Source organism: Notamacropus eugenii, chromosome 3 (assembly GCF_028372415.1).
Source record: "Notamacropus eugenii isolate mMacEug1 chromosome 3, mMacEug1.pri_v2, whole genome shotgun sequence".
In the NCBI taxonomy this organism is placed as follows: Eukaryota; Metazoa; Chordata; class Mammalia; order Diprotodontia; family Macropodidae; genus Notamacropus; species Notamacropus eugenii.
Window position 1 is genome coordinate 205048660 of NC_092874.1, and position 21367 is coordinate 205070026.

A 21367-nucleotide genomic window follows, 5' to 3' on the forward strand; every position below is an offset into this window, starting at 1 on the left:
TTATTGATTCTTGACCTGCATACAGATTCTTCAGGAGACAAGTAACTAGCTGAAGGTATTAATTATCTCAATTAGCATCTTGGCTGATTCCCTTCGATTTTCCAAATGAGTCATCAGATCATCACCAAATAAAGACGATTTTGTCTCTTCTTAACGTATTTTTGTGCTTTCAATTTTTTCCTCTTGTCTTATTGCTCTTGCTATAATGTCCAGAACTATATCAAATAATAGTGGGGCATCTTTGTTTCACTCCTGTATTTATTGGGAAAGGGTCTAGTGTAGCCCTGTTGCATATGATGCTTGCTTTTGGTTTTAGATAGATGCTTTCTATGATACTACAAAGGTCCCTCTATGCCTATACTTAGTAGGATTTTTGTCATAAAAAATTGGTACACTTTGTCAAAGGTATTGTTGGTGTCTATTGAGATGATCATACAGTTTGGGATGTTTTGGTTTTTAATATGATTAATTATGTTGATTATTTTTCTAATGTTGAACCATTCTTGCATCCCTGGTATAAATCCCAGTTGGTCATAATGAATGAGTTCGTGAATGAATCACTGCAGTCTGTATTACAAAATTTTGTTTGAAATTTTTTGACTCAGTATTCATTAATGATATTGACCTATAGTTTTCTTTCTGCATTGTATCTGTGTCTGTATTGTATCTTTCTGTATTGTGTAGTATCACTTTCTATATTGTATAGTAGGACTATATCTCATAAAGCATTCTGGTAAGGTACTTCCTTTCTCAATTTTTGAGACTAATTTAAGAGGTATGGGTACTAACTATCCTTTAAGAATTTGATAGAAATCTCCATGAATCCATCAGAACCAGGAGTTTTTTTCTTTCATAGTTCCTTTATAGCCAGATCTATTCCCTTTTCTGAAACTGGGTTACTTAATATCTCTCTGGTTTTCTGATCATTTGGAGTTTTTAAGTTAGCCTTCTAATTCTTCTGTGTTCAGTTTTGTTAGCATATAACTGAATAATATGTTTTGATTATTCTTTTTATTTTTTCTATTTTTGCTTTGATTTTGCCTTGCTCTTTTTCTATTTTGTTGGTTTGATTTTTTTGTTCTCTAATTAGAGTAGCTAATGGTTTATCAATTTTGTTAGTTTTTTTTAAAAAACTAGCTTTTAGTTTTATTAATCATTTCTATGAATTTTTTGCTTCTAATTTACTTGTTTTACCTATGATTTTAATATCTATTCTTTTGTGCTTTTTATGTTTATTTGTTGCCTTTCTAATTTTTTTAAATGCATATTATTGTCAGTTCTTTGTTTTCAATTTTGTTAATGTATGTTTGTAAGGATAAGATTTTCCATTTGAGGGTAGCTTTAGTTGCATCCTGGAAATTTTGGTATGTTGCTTCATCATTATCTTTTTTTACATTGCTATTAATTATTTCTATGATTTGTTCTTTGACCCACTCAGTATTTAGGATTTCTTTGTTAAGACTTCATTTGGATCTATATCTTTTGCTTGTGTTCCCTACTTTTATTGTGTTATGGTGTGCAAAGAATGTATTAACTGTTTCTGCCTTTTTCACATTTCTTTGCAGTTCTTTTGTGCTCTTGTACATAGTTAATTTTTTAAAGTTCCATGAGGTGCAGAGAAATATATATATATATATATAATATTACATACAATACATTAACATGTATTATATATAATAACATATATATATTCTTTTGCTATTCCATTTAGAAGATGCCATAGATCTTTTAACTCTCGTTTCTCCAGCAATTTTTTCAGCACCATATTTTCCCTTGTGTTTATTTTTCTCTTAGATTTAATAGTCTCTTGTCACTATTGTGACATAGTTAGTAGTCTATGTTTTCTTGTAGCTCAGATATCTCCTTTATCAATTTGGATGCTAAAGCATTTGGAACACTTACTATTGATATTGGTTTGTTGTCTTTGATGCCTTTCAGCCTAGTATAGTTTCCTCCTTCATCTCTTGTTACTTTTTGACTGTTTTGCTGTCAGCATGATTGCAACTCTTGCTTTTTTGGATTCATTGGATACATAGTAATTTTTTCCTTTCTCTCATTTTTCTTATGTGTATGTGTTTTACAAATGTGTTTCTTGTAAGCAACAGATTGTAGGCTTTTGTTTTCTTATCCAATCTGTTGTTTATATTCATTTTACTGAATTATTTAATCCATTCACAGACAGCTTGGTGGCTCAGTGGATAGAATATTTACCTGGCCTGGAGTCAGGGAGGCTTATCTTGAGTTCAAACTTGGCCTCAGGCACTTACTAGCTGTGTGACCCTGGGCAAGTCACTTCACTCATTTTGCTTCAGTTTTCTCATCTTTAAAATAAGCTGGGGAAGGAAATGACAAACTACCCCAGGAACTTGGCCAAGAAAACCCCCAAAAGGGTCACAAAGAGTCAGAAATGACTAAAACAACTGAACAACAACAAAAATCTATTCACATTTAAATCTGTGAGTTAGGGTTATATTTTTCTCTCTAATATTACCAAGTTGTGATTCCCCTCCCCCCCCCTTTTTTTTTTTGCTGTAAACACAGTAGTTTTTCTCTCAGTGACTTTACCTTAATCTTTTAAAAAGTAGTTTTATCCAACTGATCCTTTTCTTTTCATCCCTGGTCCCCACTTCTCATATATTAAGCCTTTTCCTTTGCAGTTTTGCTTACTCATTCCTTTTTCTCCTGCTTTCATCTCATTATATAACTCTTTCTTTCCTTTTTTCCTTTTAGTCAATTAGATTTTCCCCTTCCTTTTCTCCCATTCAACTAGTCCTGTTCATTAGGGTTTTTTTTTCTTATTTAATTTTGGTCCCTTTTCCAGAGAAGATTTCTCTGTCTTCATTATGCATCCTCTCTTTCCATCTACTCTAAATCCTCATTCTCTAATTTATGACCCCTATAATTATCTAGTCTCTATTCTATATATTCCTCATGCAATTAAAACATCCAAGTTATCCTTTCTAAGCTCTTCCTTGTAGGCAGTTTCTGCCACTTTATGATAGAGCTTGCTCCATAGATTCCCATTTTCCATTCTTCCTCTCTCTGAATTCCTATAAATATTAGAAGGGAAAATGCCCCCTGACATGAATACTCCCTTTCACTACCATATTCCTGATTATGCAGCCCATCACTGATATATATATATCTATATCTATAGATATAGATATATATCTATAGATATAGATATATATACCCTTCTTTTGTTACCTTCTTTTTCCCATTTGCTTCAATGTCTCCTCTTTGTATCCATTCTCTCCCATCTCCTATATGCCAGTAGCCCCCAAAATCTCTGTCTTTCTACCTCTAGAGGTAGGACAAGTGGTCTTCTCTAGCATCAATCCCCTTGGGCCACACCCAACGCAAGGTCCTCATCTCCCTCCACAGAACATCTCTCTTCACACATAGGAGCATTTCATCAATGGAACCCCTCATATTATCAAATAAAGAACTCCATCACTTTCTCCTTTTAATCCTTTCCCCTTCCTCCTTCCCCCTTCCCTGAAGGCTCTTTTTTTCCCAAGGCCACAAGGGCCATACTCCCCTCAATACTAGCTTTCAATTTCACCCAGACACATTACACACTCTCCTCTAATTCCCTCATGCTCTCCCCACCTCCATGTACCTCCAATTTTGTAATTTAATCCCACAGAAAAACAGTAGTTTACCTGTATGCTAGGTATCACCAGGTTCTATCTATAATGCCCCAGCCTATCTCTTCACTTTACCTACACTGAAATTCTGTGTTTATATCTGTCTTGTGTACATTAATTAAGAAATGTTTCTTACTGATCTATCTGCTGTCACTGTTGCTGTCTTAGGCTGCTGCATTTGTTTACTGTGCTTACTCTGTTGTCTGGGGGGTGTTTGAAAAGCAAATATTCCCTTTAAGTCTGATTTTCTTACTACAAATGTGTCAAATGCCTCTTTGTTATTGAATAGTCATCTTTTTTCACATATGATTAAGCTCAGGTTTCTAGGACAGGTCATGCTGGCCTGCATCCTGAGCTTCATTGCTCTTTAGAACACATTATTCCATTTCTTCCTGTGTTTTCTTATGCATACGGAGTAGTCTTGTGTTAGTCAAATTTCCCTTCCTTTGTATTTGAAGGTCTTTCTCCTGACTGCAGGCAAAACTTAATGTCTCTGAATTAAATTGTTAAATTTAACACTATGTATCTGAAGTTTGAAACCTTGGGTTTTTTTTCTGGAGATAATCTATGAATTCTTTCAATTGGTATTTCAATTTCTGTGGTCAGAAGTTCGGGGCACTTCTCTTCTTTCATTATGATGTTCAGATATTTTGTCATATCATGTTCTTCTGGTTGATCTTAGGTTGTCTCTGTGTGTCCTATCTTTTAGATCAATGTGTTTTGCTTGCATAGTAAATATATTTGTTTTAATGGGTTTTTTGTTTTTTGTTTTTCTAGATTGTTCTTCACTTCTGTATCTTCGCATTCCCAAACATTGTTCTCTCTTTTGTTTCTTCAGTGAGATTTGCTGCTATGGATTCAGGTTTCCCTATTGTGCCTGTTGCTTTTGCTGCTCAGTCCATAAATTCATCCCCCATAATTCTCATTTCTCTTTTAAACCACTGAGGAATAATAGGACGTTGTGCATACATGTTCTCTTCATATACCAAAGGCTTCTCTGCCTCATCAAGTGTTGGATTATTTTCCCTTGGTTTGCAGTTTTTATTCATAATGCCTGAAATCATTTACTAGATCTAGAGGCCACATTTCCTTCTGTTGTTCATGCTTTCCCTATTGATTTATCTGTTTATGTTCAAGGTCTTTCAGAGTTCTTCTGAGATCTTTGGTACCTTACCTTTCCCCAACTGCTCACTTTCTGACTTCTTCCCCCTCTGATGGTGGTTTCCTTGTGGGCTAGATTTCAAAGCACCTCAGCCTACTCCCACACTGGAGGCTTATTGGAGTGCCACACAGTAGTCCTACACACACACACACACACACACACACACACACACACACACACACACACACACACACACACTGTGTTCTGTCCCTCTTCCTCTGTTTCTCAGTTCTCTGGCCTGGCACCAGTAGTTCTCATAAGGAGTGGCTATGCTGGTACTACAGGAATTTATTTCTATTGTTTGAGTCTTTGAGGCTTTAGGAAGAAGGATGGGGTAAGGGGTTGAGTTCTGTTTCAAGCTCAGACAGATATCCTGCCCCTTCTCTTATGTTCCTATACTCTCCTACAGAGATTTTTTGTAGCATTGAATGCAACCTGTGATAGCATGGTCTGTTATGGCTCCAGGAGGTTCTGCCATTGGAAGACTATATGCATTGGCTGTCAGCCCTAGCAAACATCTGCAGCCTAGAGCTGGGATCTCTATGACATTGAAAAGGGAGCAGGGACTGGGGTGTGGGGCTGGATTTTGTTGTGTTGGTTCTTTGGATTGGTTTGTGCAGCTTCCCTGATGGTAGGGGAGGAAGTGCTAAGTGAGCTCAGGGAGGTTTTTGGTTTTGTTTTATCTTCTTTTAGACTCTTAGTGTTTTAGATTATGGAGACAGCTGAAGTTAAACAACTTTGGTGTGTAATTTGTTTTGGAGAGGTTTGTGAGATCATGGGAATCAGAGAAAATATCTAGTCCCTTTCTTGCTGATCACATGACCTAGAAATCTCATCTTAAACTTTGAAAAAAAATTTTGGATCTGGAGTCTGACATGCAGTACTTAGTTATCCATCTCAGCTTCATGTTATTTGCAAATTTGACTTGTAGGCCATCTTTGCTGTTTCCAAGCCATCTCTTAACCATATTTACCTTCAACTAAGTCATTGATAAAATGCTGAACACCTGAGGTCTAAGGACAGAGCAATCCGTTACACACCTCCTCCCAAACTGATACTCAAGCATTAATTGACCATTAAACTATTCTGATTTCACCTAATTATATCACTTAACCCACAAGTTAAGTGATATATCACAACCACCCATCTTTTCTACAAGGATAGCATACAGGGCTATAACTAGGGTGAGGGGATTGGAGCACTGAAATTTAGAGACTGTTCATAGCAATTACTTCTAGCAGAAACAGAAAAACCTAGCTTAGAACCTAATTAACAAAAGCAATTATTAAAAATAGGAAACTATAAGATAGGCTTTCTCTACCCCATTTCTAAGTGACCATATCTGTCAAGCTCAGACCAATCATGCTCCTCTCCCACACCTACACAAATAGTAACCTTCCTGCCGTATGCTCCAAGGTCTCTGCCTCTGCCACACTGGTCATTTTGGACTGGAGTCTCTCCCTACCCTCATTCTTTCATTAGAATCTTTCTTAAGTTTTTGATTTGAGAAAACTGTTTGTGAAGCTTGTTCCAGGTATCTTTTTTTTTTTTTTTACTATTATTATATTATAGTAAATATTATAAAGTGCTATTTATAGCTCAGATAATCTGAGATATTTTGATAAATGCATTGTTGAAACCTAAGGATACTAAGTCTACAGTATTTTCTAATCTTAGCAGTCTACAAAGCTGTATACCACTCTTGATGAAGTCATGCTAGTTCTACTATTTTCCTTTCTAAAGGCTTAAAAATGATCCCTTCAATATGCTTCATATTTTTCTAGGAATTAAAATGAAGCTTGCCTGCCTTTATTATGCATACTCATCCCTTTTGTGAAAATCAGGACCTTTGCCCATCTCCATTTCTGCAATAGCTCTTTTGTCCTCTGTGATTTTTCAAAGATAATTGATCTCACCTCAAAAATCCTATCTGTCAGTTCTTTCATTGTTTTACAATCTAGTTACCATGGGTCTGATGACTTGAACTCATTATAGGTAACTAGGTACTAACTCCTTATAGGCCAGATCTGCACAACTTGGTGGGGACCAAAAATTAAAATAGACTAAACTTCTTGGGGCCAAAGATAGGTTAGTCTAGCGACAAGGTGATGAGGGCTGGTTGCTGACAAACAGGAGAGTGCTTAGTGGTAATCCTACGTTTTTTGCAGGCTACCCAAAATCCTTTGGTGGGTTGCAAGTGGCCCACAGGCCTACTATAGACCATTTCCTATAATTTTTATCTTCCTTCCTGGCCCAAAGATGTAAACCTCTGCAGAGAAGAAAAAAACCAAAAAGTTAGCACAGGACCATCTCTTCCAAGGAATTGTCCCAACTCTTCTTTGACCTTCTTGTTCCCAAACTCTAGATATAAAATTCTCCTTTTTGTTGTTGTTTGCATCCATTATCAACCTCCATTCATTCATTCTGAATGTTAAGGTCCTAGCACTATTTTTATAGGACTTTGTCATTTCTTGCATTCATCCAATACCTAACTTGTACATTCACATAGACCTATTTAAACAGCTTCTTATTTTCTTCATAACTGTAATAGTTTATTTCTCTATTTTTTAGAATTTCATGTCTGAGAGGGCTATATCCTTTTTAGGTCAACTTTTCCTTTAGAATTTTAGTCTATTCTCTAAACTTTTTAGAAAACTTGCCCTTCTTTAATATAGGAAGAGCAGCTTGTAGGTAATTCAAATCCTAAGTTGAAGCAGTAACATCCTGTCAAGGTTCCCCTTATTTTTACTTCAGTGATTAATTTCTATCAGAATTAAATTTAGAATAGCAATTTGCCTCCTTGCTTCTTCCATTTTTTGAGGAATGAAATCATCATTGAAGCAAGTCAAAAATTTACTTAACTATTCTACTCTTGGCAAAGAGAGAACTCCAGCAGACGTCCAGATAATTTATGCCCCCCACAACTACATTATATCATAACTCCATGCCAAGTACATATGATCTTTTCCCTGAAACTGCTACTTCCTCCTTCTGTCCAGGAAGATCATAGGATTATAGATTTAGAGCTGGAAAGAACTTCAAAGGTCAGCTAGTCCAACCCCCTCATTTGATAGCTGAAGAAACTGAACCCCAGAGAAGTAACTCAGCTAAATGACACAGTGAATAGATCACTGGCCCTGGAGTCAGGAAGACCTGAGATCAAATCCAGCTTCAGACACTTTCTAGTTGTGTGACTCTAAGCATGTCACTTTACTTCTGTCTAATAATAATGAGAGCTAAAATTTAAATGGCGCTTACTGGGTACTAAGTGCTTTACAATCATTATCTCATTTGGTCCTCACAACAATCCTAAGAGTAGGTGCTGTTATTATCCCAGTTTTGCAGATGAAAAAACCAAGGCAAATAGAGGTTTCTTCAACCCTAAAATAGGGATTAATAATAGCACCTACATCCTGGAAGTGCTCGGAGGTTCAAGTGAGATAATACTTGTAAAGTACTTAGCACAGTACCTGGAACATATTAGGCACTTAATAACAGCTAGTTTCCTTCCTTCTTCCTTTCTTCCTTCTTTCCTCCCTCCCTTCCTCCCTTCCAAATATCACATGGGTAATAATTAGCAGAGACAAAATTCCAGTCAAGGTTCTCTGAATCCATATTCGACACTCTGGTCTTCCTACCTGCTAGGGTCCTTGTTCTATAACTACCCTAGTAACCTCCTTGCATTTATTTCATTTGTATTCTGTATACTCATATATGCATGTGCTATCTTTCCTGATAGAATGTGAGCTCACGGAAAGAATTGTTTTATTTTTTGTCTTTATGCTCTCAGTGCCAACCATAGTGCCTGGCACATCATACATGATTAACGGAGGTTTTTCACCTGAGTGTGTTGCCTCGTCCCTCCCATGACAATATTGCTTCTGTTTTGTAACATGGAGGTTTCTCTTTTAGTTGGACACCTTGGTAAGAGAAGTAGGCCATGAGTATTGAGCTGAACTCCTCTGGTCTTCTCCATCATGCCTCAAAAAGTTCTTTATCCTGGAAGATCATTTTTTGAACATTTGTGTATCTCTGCTCCCTCTGATTGGAAGTTTGGGGGGAGTTCCTTCTAGAAGCTCTATTTAGGGAGGGCACTGAGGTAAGCTATGTTTCTGGACACTCCTGTGGACCTCTCCATCAATTTGACCCTGCCCTCTCCCCCACACCCTAAGCTAGGTACATTCCTCTCCTCCATGCTTCCCCTACCTTTTTAGCTTCCTTTGAGAATGTAAGCCCCTTGGAGGTAGAAACTGTCTTTTTTTTATTGTGTTTGTATTCCCAGAGCTTAGCACAGTGCCTGGCACATAGTAAGCACTTAATAAATGCTTGTTGACTGCCTGTCTGACTATGTCTTGTTGTTAATATATAGGGAAAGAGGCCTGAATTTGGAGTCAGAGGACAATGGGTTCAAATTCTAGTTCAGGTGGTGGGAAACTTTTGACAGATCACTTAACATCTTTAAGCCTCAGCTTTCTCATCCATAAAATGAGGAAGTTGAACTACATAATTTCTAAGGTTTCTTTTAGTTCTAAATCTTTGATCCTATAGTTTTAAGAATATGTCATACCTCCTCCAGGGCTACTTCCTAGCTTTCTCCCATTGGCAGATTAGGTCACCAAAGGACAGCTGACTCCCACTACTTTCAGGGTTCTAGAGTACTACTCTAGGAGTGATCCTGAGGGTCATTGAAATTTCCACTACTATAGCTCACAATACCTCACCAGTGTGCTTCCCATTGATTATAAGCTAGATTTAATTAGCTTTTAGAAAGGGAGTTCAGGTATAGCAAAGACAGTTATGGAAGCATCCACCCAAACCAGGTGTTCATTTTCCCCTTGTATATACAAGAGGAGAGTGGACTCAAATTTAAATAATACCTGTGGCTACAATATAAACTTATTTTTTAACTTGTTAAATTATTTTATATTTTTCCTCAATCACATGTAAAAGCAATTTTTAACATTTTTTAAAACTTTTGAGTTCCAAATTCCAGATTCTTTCCCTCCCTCTCCAAGAGAAGGGGAACAATTTGATACAGGTTATACATATTCAGTCATGCAAAACTTATTTCCATGTTAGTCATGTTGTGAAAGAAAACATAGACATAAAACCCCCTAAAAACAGAGTAAATAAAAAGTATGCTTTTATCTTCATTTAGATTCCATCAGTTCTTTCTCTGGAGGTGGACAGCAGTTTTCATTCCAAGCCCTTTGGAATTGTCTTGGATCATTGTACTGCTGAGAATAGCTAAGTCTTTTGCAGTTGATCATCATACAATATTGCTGTTACTGTTTAAAATAGTCTCCTGGTTCTGCTAATTTCACTTTGCATCAGTTTATGTAAGTATTTCCAGACTTTTCTGACAGCATCCTGCTTCTCATTTCTTATAATACAATAGTATTCCATCACAATTATATATAACAACTTGTTCAGCTATTCTCCAGTTGATGGACATCCTCTCAGTTTTCAGTTCTTTGCCACCACTAAAAGAGCTGCTAAAATATTTTTACACATATAGGTCCTTTTCCTTTTTGTTTTTTATTTCTTTAGAATACAGACCTACTAGTGGTATTGCTAGGTCAAAGGATATGTAAAGTGTAAACTTATTGTTTCTAGTCACTAAAAGTCCTTTTAAGTGTAACTCACTGCTAGGCTCTGAGTGTCATTACCCTTTTAGAGTTCTGAAGGTGTCTTTCCTTTGTATACCTAATTTGTTCTTCATGTATCTCTCAGCTTCTGATGAAGATGCTGCTAAATCTCTAATGGCAGGCTCTGGTGGTCATTGGTAGGAACTCTAAGCCATACAACCTTTTGAAGTTTACAAGGTTGTCACTTCTGACAGTGAGGGAAGGGGAGGGAGAGCGAGAGAAAAGAACTCTTTTTCTCACTCTTCCTCCAAGGTTAATTCCCTGTAAGAAATCCTTAACTGCAAGACGTGACCACCATTCAACTGAGCTAATGCTGAAAATGTGCTATTCTGAACCACTAGCTAATTTATATCTAGGCCAGAGGTGTTTGTGGTTCTTTCAGCCAATATCAGCTAGAGATTTTCTGTTTGTCATCATCTGCTCTCATACAATGAACTAAAGCTCCTATAATACTTTCAAATTAATTAAGGATGTAGTCACCCCTAATTTCCTTTGGAGTGATTGACTGATTTATTTGATATGTCTGGGTTTTCACACACCCTCCCATATTTGGAGGAAGCTTTAGGTAAGATGGGATTTTCATGGCAGGGTAATGCCACAAAAATCATCCTATGTGCACTGACCTGAACAAAATTTGCCCGGATTTCATTGAAATGTCCTATGTTCTGATTTCTACCTTTGGTTATTTTTGGTTGTGTTTTGATAGGAATATATAGGTTTGTTGTTGGGTTTTTTTTAAGGAGCCTCTGATCATGGACTGAAAGGACTATGCACTGGTATGTCCTGCCTAGAAACAGTAAAAGTAGCAGAAGAAAGTAGAGTTATTGTGAGAGGGGGAGGAGAACATCATACTAAGTGTGCAAAGGCTCTGACTTCATCAATATGATTAATTGCTCTAATGGTACAATCATCATTTACTTGGTTTTTCCTTCGTGGATAGGTAAGTTAATTCTTTTTAATGGTTTTGGATCTCATTTAGCTCTTCACAATTCCACAGTGTTTGATACAATCAATACAAGAATTTTCTAGGAATATGAGCATCTAGAAGACTCAGTATTTATGGGAAATAGCTCTTCCCTTTAGACTCTGTGCTGGACCTCTCTCAATGATAGTGGCAAATACTGTTAGTGAATCGATGTCTCCCTGTTTTATGTTTCATTTGATATTAATAATCAGAGGATCATCAAAGTTATCTCTGTTGTTATATATTTCAAGGAATCTTAAGCAATTTTATCATATACATAGTAGGTACCTCTTTGAATAAGAGCCTTTAAACCTGTATTTTGCTGTAACAAATGCTTTTTTAATAGTCAGCAAACAGTAAACCACTGGGATCCTGTATTTGCTACATTTTTAAGCCAACTTTTTGGCTGTAAAGATGTGGCCTGACATAGAATATGATTTCCACAAACCTGCCTGTTCCCTTTTCATACCTTCAACCAAGATGGCTTTGATAAATGTATAACTTATTGTCATAAAGGATTTTACAGATGAGCACATGGCGATGGGAAAGTTAAGGATTTTAAAATTTTGTTACTAATGCTAATGATCAGGTTCGTGATTTTATTTAACATTTAGTATCCTGCACTATTTTCATATCTACTCTTAAAATTATGTCACCTCACACCCTGACTTTTTAAAAATTTATTTCATTTTTAATTATGGAATAAAACAAGCATTTCCATAACATACTATGATTTTTTTCAAAAAAAGATGATTGCACATGAAACTGCAAATTTACCATGTATAACTTGCTATTCCTTTAAATTACACAATAAAGTTACCATGTAAACTTTTTTCTTCTTTCTCCCCTCCCCTAGAGATGGCCACCATTAGACATGAATATATATATATATGTGAAATTATTCTATACATATTTCTATTTATCACTCTGACTTCCTTTGAGCATAATTAGTCTAATCTAGTTGCTTATTCCACCTTTGTTATACCTAGTGCCCTTTCTATTTCTTCATGCAACTTATATGGAACTGTGAAGTTAAGGTTCAATTGGATTGATTCCACGGCTGTTGATAGAAAAAGAGAGTTGACTATGGAAACATTTATAGCTCTTTTTCATTTTTATATATTGTCTTCTTTCTACTTTCATACTAAAATTCTCTAGGAATGATCTAAATCAATTCGATTTCTCTATAGACTTGTTTTTCCTTCTATTGCTTCTCACTCTTTTATGAGGCAATGTTGATCACTTATCTTCCATCTTCATCCTCTGTTAGATTTTTACAAATGAGCTCTTTTTATTAAACTGGTGTTTCTTGTGGTTGTTATAGATCTCCTCTTGACATGTTAAGAAGATTAAATATCTGGCAATTAAAGAGATTTCTAGGCTTTGTCAATCTCCTTGTTATGATTGCTCTTCATCAGTTAGACTTCTGAAATGAGGGCAGCTGGTATGTCAATTACCTGTTCTTTCTTCCATTTCCCATTTTTCAGTATCAATAATTTATTTGTCAGGTGGAGTTGTCTCAATTCAACATATCTTTTCATTTTTTTCTTTTGTATTTAGTATTGATTTTGATCTTTGCATTAACCGGGAAATGATCTGTCTGTGAACAGCTAATTTGGAAATGATTCCCATTAGTATTTTTTATTTGTTACTATATAATCAATTTAATTTCTCATGGTGTTATTCAGTGCTCAATATGTCCAATAATTGCTGGCTCTATTCTTGAAGAAAATATTCACTACATATAATGTGTAAGACTTCTCTGTATTCTGCTAACCTTCGCCCTCTATCATTTTTTATTCCTGAACCATGTTTTGAAAAATATTTTCCCCTGTACTCCTTCATGCATGTTTTTGTATTGAAGTATAGAAGTAAAGAAGAAATGAAAATTGCTCCATGCCCAGATCTTATTTAAGCCATCTATCAGGGTGTATTTTATTTAAAGGGTGAAGGAAGAAGACAACCTACCTGAGAACCACAGAGAAGATACATTCCAGTGGACTTCAAATCCTAGTGACTGGTGTAGACGTCTTCCCCACAGGAAATTCTTTAGTACTTTCAGTGACTCAGACAATGAGGTTCTCACCACTTCCCTTGGGAATTTGGGTCATGTCTCATCTGTTTCTTCCTGGCTACTCAACCACAAACTCTCTTCCTATGAATACTACAACTTCCCTCACTTAGGCCACAGAGTTTTGATTCATCCCAGAGGGCGCTTATAGGAGAAACTCATGTCCTATGGTGACATCAATCAGAGTCCCTGGTCCTCTAATTCAAGACAGGGCCAAAGTTTATTTCTGCCCTGCTGCAAATCCATCCTGCCAAAATTATCTTTGTCTTTTCTTGACAGATCAGAGTTCTGTGGGAATCACTGCCTTCCCCTCACTCCCACAACCATCAAAAGAACCCTAACATTGAAGAAGAAGAAGAAGAAGAAGAAGAAGGAAAAGGAAAAGAAAAAAAGAATATAGCAGAAAGCACAGGATTCTGAGTCAGAAGACCTCCTCCTCTGTTTCCTATTTCTTAGCCATGAGACCATGAACAAATCAGTTATTTTCAGCCTCAGTTTTCTTGTCTGTAAAATAGGATAATAATACAAATATATTATGTCACATTATACTGTATCATATCATACCATATTCTATTCTATTCCCTACCAGGAGAGATGAATATAGAGAAAACCTGGGAGTGAGAAAAATCTGGCTAGGTAATGCATGTTGGTTCTGGGTACATCACTGAACTTAGTACAAGCAATCCTCTGAAACCATAAGTTGGAGAGGAGTTGCTGATTTGTATTGGTAGGTGTTTCCTAGCCGGAAGTTCCCTATGCCAATGAAGTTATAGTTCCAGATTCCCTTCTCCACCCATATTCCCAATATACCTCTCTCACCCAACTGCTGTGAGGAAAACATTTTTTAAAATTTTCATATATTATTTGAGTTATTATTACATACTTTGGTACTTCAGACTGTCTTCAAGACTTGCTGTAACCCCAGAATGGATTATCCTGTGACCAATCTGGTTGGAGCTCCTCTGAACTTAGCTTACTTGTCTGTCTTTTTAGCTTGGAAGGGCCTGCCAGAGCTAGAGCTCTATAAGCATAGCCTTGGAGAACACAGTGTTGCCTTCATGACATGATTAAAACATAGGAAGAGGACTTCAGTGGAGTTGTTATATTATTGTCAAGTTTGATAAAGCAAACTGGATCTAAGGCTTCTTACTTCCTATAAAAATAATTTTCCTGCCATCCTCTCTCTGAAGAAGGGAGCCTTGACTTGTACTGATAATAGTGGCCTCAGGGACAATAGGTCAAGCAGTTAAAGTCGTGAAAATGCCTCATAAACCCCATTTACTCCAGGATGAGAAAAGCCTTATATGTGTTACTCTACCAATAGTGTAATTCTAAATGAGCCTTTCCCTCTAATTAGTTGGCATTTGCTAAAACAGTTGTTATCTTGCTTATTGTGAAGTCCAGAGGAAAATGGACACTTATTTCCTAACCATGATGGGGCTTTTTGATTTAGTTCCATCTTTTTTCTTGACACCCCTACCCTCCCTGAAAGGAGCTATTACTTAGAAGTGTTACCGCACTGGGTTACTAATTAAGAAAAGGCAATTCCTCTGATTATTGTAGCCTCCTTGTCCATCCTTCATATAGCATCGAAACAGCAGTTTCTTTAGAGGTGCTAACCCCCTTTATTCCTCTCTCTAAACACACAACACCAAAGTGCTTTGCATAAGTTGACACGTCTGTCTGACATGACTGTCTGTGGGCTTACTATTAGCCCCCAAATGTCTTGGAATTTGGAGCACAGCTCCTGGAGATAACATGGCTGAGTCACATCGTTCTCTTGTGCCTTCTAACAGAAAGGCATTGTGAGATTTCATGTATTTAAAAGCACTTTGACCCTTTAGACCAATACCCTCTGACCCAGAAATCCTGCTGCTAGACTTATACCATAAGGAAGTAAGTGATAAAAAGAAGGGTCCTCACATAAACCAAAGTATTTATAGCAACATCTTTTTTGGTAGTAGGAAAGAACTGAAAACAAAGTGGGTGCCTCTTGGTTGAGAAGTAGTCCCACAAACTGTGGGTACATTAATATAATGGAATATTGTTGTATCGTAAGAAATTATGAATATAAATACGGAGAAACATGGGAAACCTTATATGAACTGATGCAAAGTGAAGTAAGCAACAAAAAGAAAAACATATATGCACAACGACTATGACAGTGTAAGGGAGAAGGACAACAAAATCATAGAAACGGAATGACATAAAATTACTATGACCAAACTTGGGCCCTTAAAGGAGATATGAGGATGCACCTCCTTTCTTTCTTTGTAGAGGTTGAGAATTCTAGGTATGAAATACTGCATGCTGCAATGCTGCATATACAATGTCTGCTTTTTCAGTGTATTGGCTAGTTCCACTGAACTGTTCTCTCCCCTTCCCCCAGTCTTTCCCCCTCCACTATTAAGGATGGCTCTTTGAGAAGGAGAGGAGAGAATATGTTGGGTAAGGAAGGTCACATAAAAAACTGATTGGAAAACATTTTTTAACCTTAAAATATGTGTGTGTGTATACATATGGGTATGTGTAAAATGTGTGTATGTATATTTGTGTATATATACATATATGTATATATGTATATGTGTATCCTATCTGTTTATCTATCTATCTATCTATCTATCTATCTATCTATCTATCTATCTATCTATCTATCCATCCATCCATCTCTTGAGTGCTTAGTAAACATGTAGACCACTAAGTTAAGTCCAGAAAATAGAATTCTCTTTCCTTCTAGGGACTATTTCGTTGTGTGGGATAGGTGCTTACATTTCCATCTTAGTTACCCTGCTCATAAAGTCAGGAAAGTAATTGCAGCCCTATTCAACTCATCAAGACTGGAAGAACAAAGAGAAATTTTGTAACAGGGGACTTGGGAAAGCTTTATGAAAGAACGTTGAAACATTATTATTATAAACTTTAGTGTGGTCTAGTGTTATCTTTCTCTGGAGTCTCTTAACTTTGGCCTTTGCCTCCTGCCCTGGAGACCTGTCCAGCCCTGTCCTTGCTCTCTTATCTTCTCCGAGCCCTAAGAACTGCAGGTGGGGCTCCTGCTAGGACTCCACAGAAGAAGGGCCCAGGAAGCTCAAAGGGACCCCAGGGGCTAGGCTTTGCATGCGCTGGGGCTTCCTGCACTGGAAGAGTCCACAAAGTCTGCTTGGAAGGCAGGCTGTTTTGGAGTAAGGGGTTGGGGTGCTCTGCACAAGTAATTCCTGGAACTGAGAACTGCAATGTAACTGCATGGAAGTCAGATAGAAAGGTGGGACTTGTGGCCGCGGTGCCTCTGACCGACAGGCAGCTCCCACTGAGGCAGGTGCGGAAGTTCACGATCTTGGAGCCGGTGTTGCGGGCTCCAGGAGGGGGTCTTCCCAGAGTCTGGAAGTGAGGGGTCGGAACCGAGGCAGTCGGGGGCTGGGTAGGGACTGGCGGGGGGCGGGGAGGAGGCGTGTGGGAGGCGGGGCGGAGGAGGCTGGAGCCCCTGGGATCCTCTGGCCCAGCTCGGGCCCCAGCTCTCCGCGGCCGCCGCACGCTGCTGCCATCCTTCCATCCTCCCGCGGCCACCAAAGGGTAGCCTCTCGATCTGCCCACCGGCGGCAGGGACCTCGGCGGCCGGGACTCGTGGCGCTTCCGACCGCTTTCCCTCGCCTCGCCAGGCTTCAGAGCTCGGAGCCCGCCCTCTCGCACGCCCCCCTCCTTCTCTCCGAGTGGGCCGACTTCGGGGGTCCCACCGGGGCAGGGTCGCGTCCCTCCGGACGGAAAAGAGCGCGGGCTTTCCCTGTCTAACCTCCCTCCACCGCGAACGGACACAGTCGGGGGTCGGGGGTCGCCAGCCCCCTGCCCCAGCCAACAGAGCCACGGGAGGCTCCAGGGCGGTCTGGGGGTGCCTGGGTTCCTCGGAGCGGGCGCGATCGTGCACGCCTGCTTCGCAGACCTCCCCCAGTTCCCGGGTTTCGGATGAGGAGTTCTGCGCGGCGGGAGGCGGACCGGGCGGAGCAGTGAGCGAGGGAGTTGGGGGGGTGCTGTGCTCAGTGGCCCCCTTCCTGGCCCAGCTGGGGCAGTGAGTGGGGTATCTGCTGCCTGTCTCTGCCGCCTGCTTCAGAGGGGGTGGGGACAGAGATCCCCCACCCCCTTACCCCCTACTGCCACCCGGGCTGGAGGAAGGAGCCTTTCCGAGGGGGGGAGGGGAACCTTGCGAGCCTCGAGAGGACGGAGCCGGACATGCAGGTAAGAGCTCGGCGGGGCTTCCAGCTTTGGGAAAGAGAGGATGGGAGGAGGGCATGAAGGAAAAGCAACAGGCGTCCTCCCTTTGCTAAACTTCCCCAAACTGCTGCTTTTACAAAGGTTTCTGCCCCCTCCGCGCCGCCGCCGCCCCCCCTTCCACCCCCACCGCAGTTCAGTTGGGGCTAGGGTGGGAGGGAGGGAGGGTGCCTTCTATCTGAAGTCCAGCCTTTTTGCTCACTTTGTACCTTTAGAATACAGGGCTGTCTTTCTCTAAGGACGTGGTCATGGAAAAGGGGGAAAGTGAGCAGAACTCTAGCGGCTCCGTGAGCTCGGGCGTTCTTTAGGAGTGAGGCTTTGTCGTATGGATCAGCGAGCCCTGGTCAGCAGGCCAGTTAAACCCCAAACTCTGTAGGGTGGGGGATGATAGATTTGGGGTGGGGGTAGCAAAGAGGGCGAGAAAGTCTATCTGCTCTATCCTAGACTCATCTAAGAGACAAAGCTGGACGGAGCTGCCTGGGTGGGAGAGGGGAAAAGCTCCCTCCCTCTCTGGCCCTGCCTGCTGGCTTTATTTAGCTTTGTTGTAATGTTCGAGAGCATACTAACTCGTGGAATAGTCAGGTAGGGGATAAGGTTTCCCAGCCAGCCAGCCACTAGCCTACTAAGGACTCCCTCCCACTTGGGTTGCTCTGGAGTTTCACTTGGGGCTCTCTTATGCCCGATGCTGACCTAGCTTGCTCCTAGGCAATAACGGGGTTGCTTGCCATGGGTCTGCTACCTGGGTCTGGCACACTAATTGAAAGAATTGGCTTCACGATTACCAGCACTTCCAAACTGACTGGAGAAAACGTTAGCCTTACCATCCGTCAATCTACAAGCAATTTTTAGGGACTTATTGCATATATGTTCCAGGCACTAAGTTTATTATTGGGGATAAAAAATAAAAACAAGACAGTTTCTGGTCTCAAGGATCTTACATGTGGGAGTGTGTGAGAGAGAAAATGTGTGTGTATGTGTGTGTGTGTGTGTGTGTGTGTGTACAAGCTACATGCATACACAGTAGATACAAGGTAACCCTGGAGAGAAGAACCCTGGAGAGATTAGCACCAATCAGAAAAGGTATACTGCCCAAGGTAGTCCTTGAGATTCTAAGAGGCAGAATTCCAAGAGGAGAGAGAGTCTTCCAGGCATGGAAGGCAGATCGTGCAGAGGTCCATTGAACCTGTGCACAGGTTTTTCAATAGCTTCTTTAAACTTTAGCTACCATTCTTTGCTTGTGCATAGCATCATCAAGATAGGAAAGAAGAATATATCTGGTTTTGTTTTTTTTTTTTATAGTTCCACTAGTTTGGAAACTGAATTCCTGCTCAAACCCAAGGAACCTTGAATATGGGATTCAAGTTTTCTCTATTTGCTTCCCACTTCCCTACACCTTTACAAAATATGCAGCATCCATATAGAAGGGGAGTGGGAAATGACCTGTGTTTCTAATACATTCATTCTGTGGGACTTCAGGGGAACTATGCCAAGAACCCTATAGTTAGCTAATGCCAAACTTCTTATATAGTCTCATTCTCCCTATCACCCTGGGAGAAAATTCCCAGGTAATTATGAATCCATTTTACCAAGAGGGAAACGGGCTCCTGGGAGAGAATTGATTTGCCCAAGGTCATCCAATGAATCCTAGACCACATTTGCAACTACTTTCAATTGCTACCAACTTGGGCAGAATTTCAACCTGATACATAGAAGAGAGGCTCAGGCTCATGTTACCAATCCCCCGAACTGCTCCATCTCCTGAGGAATGTGCCTGTTTGACAGAGCTGTGGAGAGATGATCAGTTCCTCCATGCTATGGACGCAGGTGCAGAAAAGGCTGGGGACAGCTGTGCACTTTCACGTTCCTGGATAAATACCAACATTCTCACGTGCATGGGCAAAACCACACTGTGTCCCACCTTCTTTGGCTAGCACTAAATAATGTGTGTGTCCACCTCTGCCTATACATTTGCCAGCAATCTGAGTGCTCTTTCCTACATTTGCAAAGGGAGATGCTCACAACCATCCATACACACTTTTGAGCATAGGTTTAACTTGCCCATGGGGATTGAATTTAAGAAGGCTAAAGCATTCACGACTTGACTGTCAGACTTACTGAACACTCAGTCTTCCCCATGCAAGCATGCTTTCATCTACAATGCATTACCAGCAAACAAACACTGTTGGAAATGGAAAGATGGTATTCTTCAATTTGAAAATTCCACCCATTCTGCTGTCCATCTATGGGCAGTTTTTGTGGTCATTGCTAGCAAGAGGGAAAGGGAGGATCCCTCATCTCAATAAAAGACAACTCTGAGGGAAGCTATATCTGTTTGTACAATTATTGAGGGGGTGGTGATAAACTGAGATAGCGGCTCTTTATTGAGGTGTCAAATGGAGAAACCCAGAGAAAGAATTGGTGTTGGACACTAATAGTATGAAGGTGAAATTTATACCAGGTAGAGACTATAGGTGATATGGAAATGATATATGCAATAAATTACTGAAAGTCACAATCCAAGTCCTTTTTTCTTTTTGCTACTTAAAGAAATTGGGTGTTTTCAGGGGGAAATATTGTGGGGGTCTGCTTGCCATTCGGGAGCAAGAGCCAAACCTGGCCTCTTTCCATCCATAGATTTCCTGTATTCCCAGGCTATCATTGTGTGTGTGTGTGTGTGTGTGTGTGTGTGTGTGTGTGTGTGTGTATGTTTGCCCAGGAATTTGAAACCAGTCTCCTAGTTCATTTGGTGGTTGTAATATTATCTCAAAGTATCCTCTTATTGACTTATTGAACAACCCTTTTGGGGGCCTTTTCCCCCTACTATTTCTAACATGCAAAAGTTAAAGGGACACTGCTAAATTATTGCAAGTCATATATTACAAAAGGAAATAGCAATGTTCTTCACCTGCATAATTCACACTCTTTCTGATAATGCCTACTGAAAAAAAAACCTGTCATTTAGTTTTCACGTTGTTATCATTCTGCCACTGCCTCAATCAGGTCTACTTCCTTTTTCCATGGTTCAGAGGGTAAGAGCACTAGTCTAATCTGATTCTTGTCTCTTTCTCTTTCCTTCTCCCCCTTCCCTTTCCTTCTCTCTGTCTCTCTCTTCCGCCTTTCTCTTTTATTCATTCAGTCATTCATTTATTATGACAGTAATTTCTGTTGCTTTTAAGATTCCCCAATGTCTAGTACCTCTAAGTTTGGATCTACAACATATTAGTAGACATTTGCATGGAATTATAATTTTTTATCACTGAAACGTAAACCGATCAAGTGAAACAAAACTTTCCTAAACCCATTTAAGAGATTTTGTTTTTGTTTTTTGCTTTTAAAAAGGGCTTAACTACCCATTGAACTTGGGGTCAGAAAATCTGGGCTCCAGGTCTGTAGTGTAGTAGAGAGAGCCTTGAACTGGGAGTCTGAGGATCTGGCTCCACCCGTTACTGACTGTGTCCCCTTGACAAGTCATTTCACTTTTCTGAGCTTTAACTTAGTCATCTGTTTAAAAAAAAAAAAAGTACTTATCCCACTCCAGGCCCAGGGCTGTTGGGAGAATCAAATGAGATAATGTATGTAAAGTGCTTTGTGAGATGGTTTACAGAGCCCCAGATA

At 39.6% G+C, this 21367-nt stretch overlaps 1 protein-coding gene across 2 annotated transcripts in view; it reads left to right on the forward strand.

The window, feature by feature from the left end:
• The first annotated feature begins 16968 nt into the window (after positions 1–16968).
• The window catches only part of WNT5B (Wnt family member 5B), a 141675-nt gene continuing 137276 nt past the window's right edge, over positions 16969–21367 (forward strand). The window contains exon 1 of one of the 2 annotated variants that reach the window (XM_072654124.1): positions 16969–17719. Coding sequence is in view for 1 of the 2 variants with exons in the window: in XM_072654125.1 (XP_072510226.1) it covers positions 17714–17719 (6 nt within the window). In the remaining variant the exon portion in view is untranslated. The remainder of the gene's footprint in view (positions 17720–21367) is intronic. The other variant, XM_072654125.1, reaches the window with a different exon arrangement.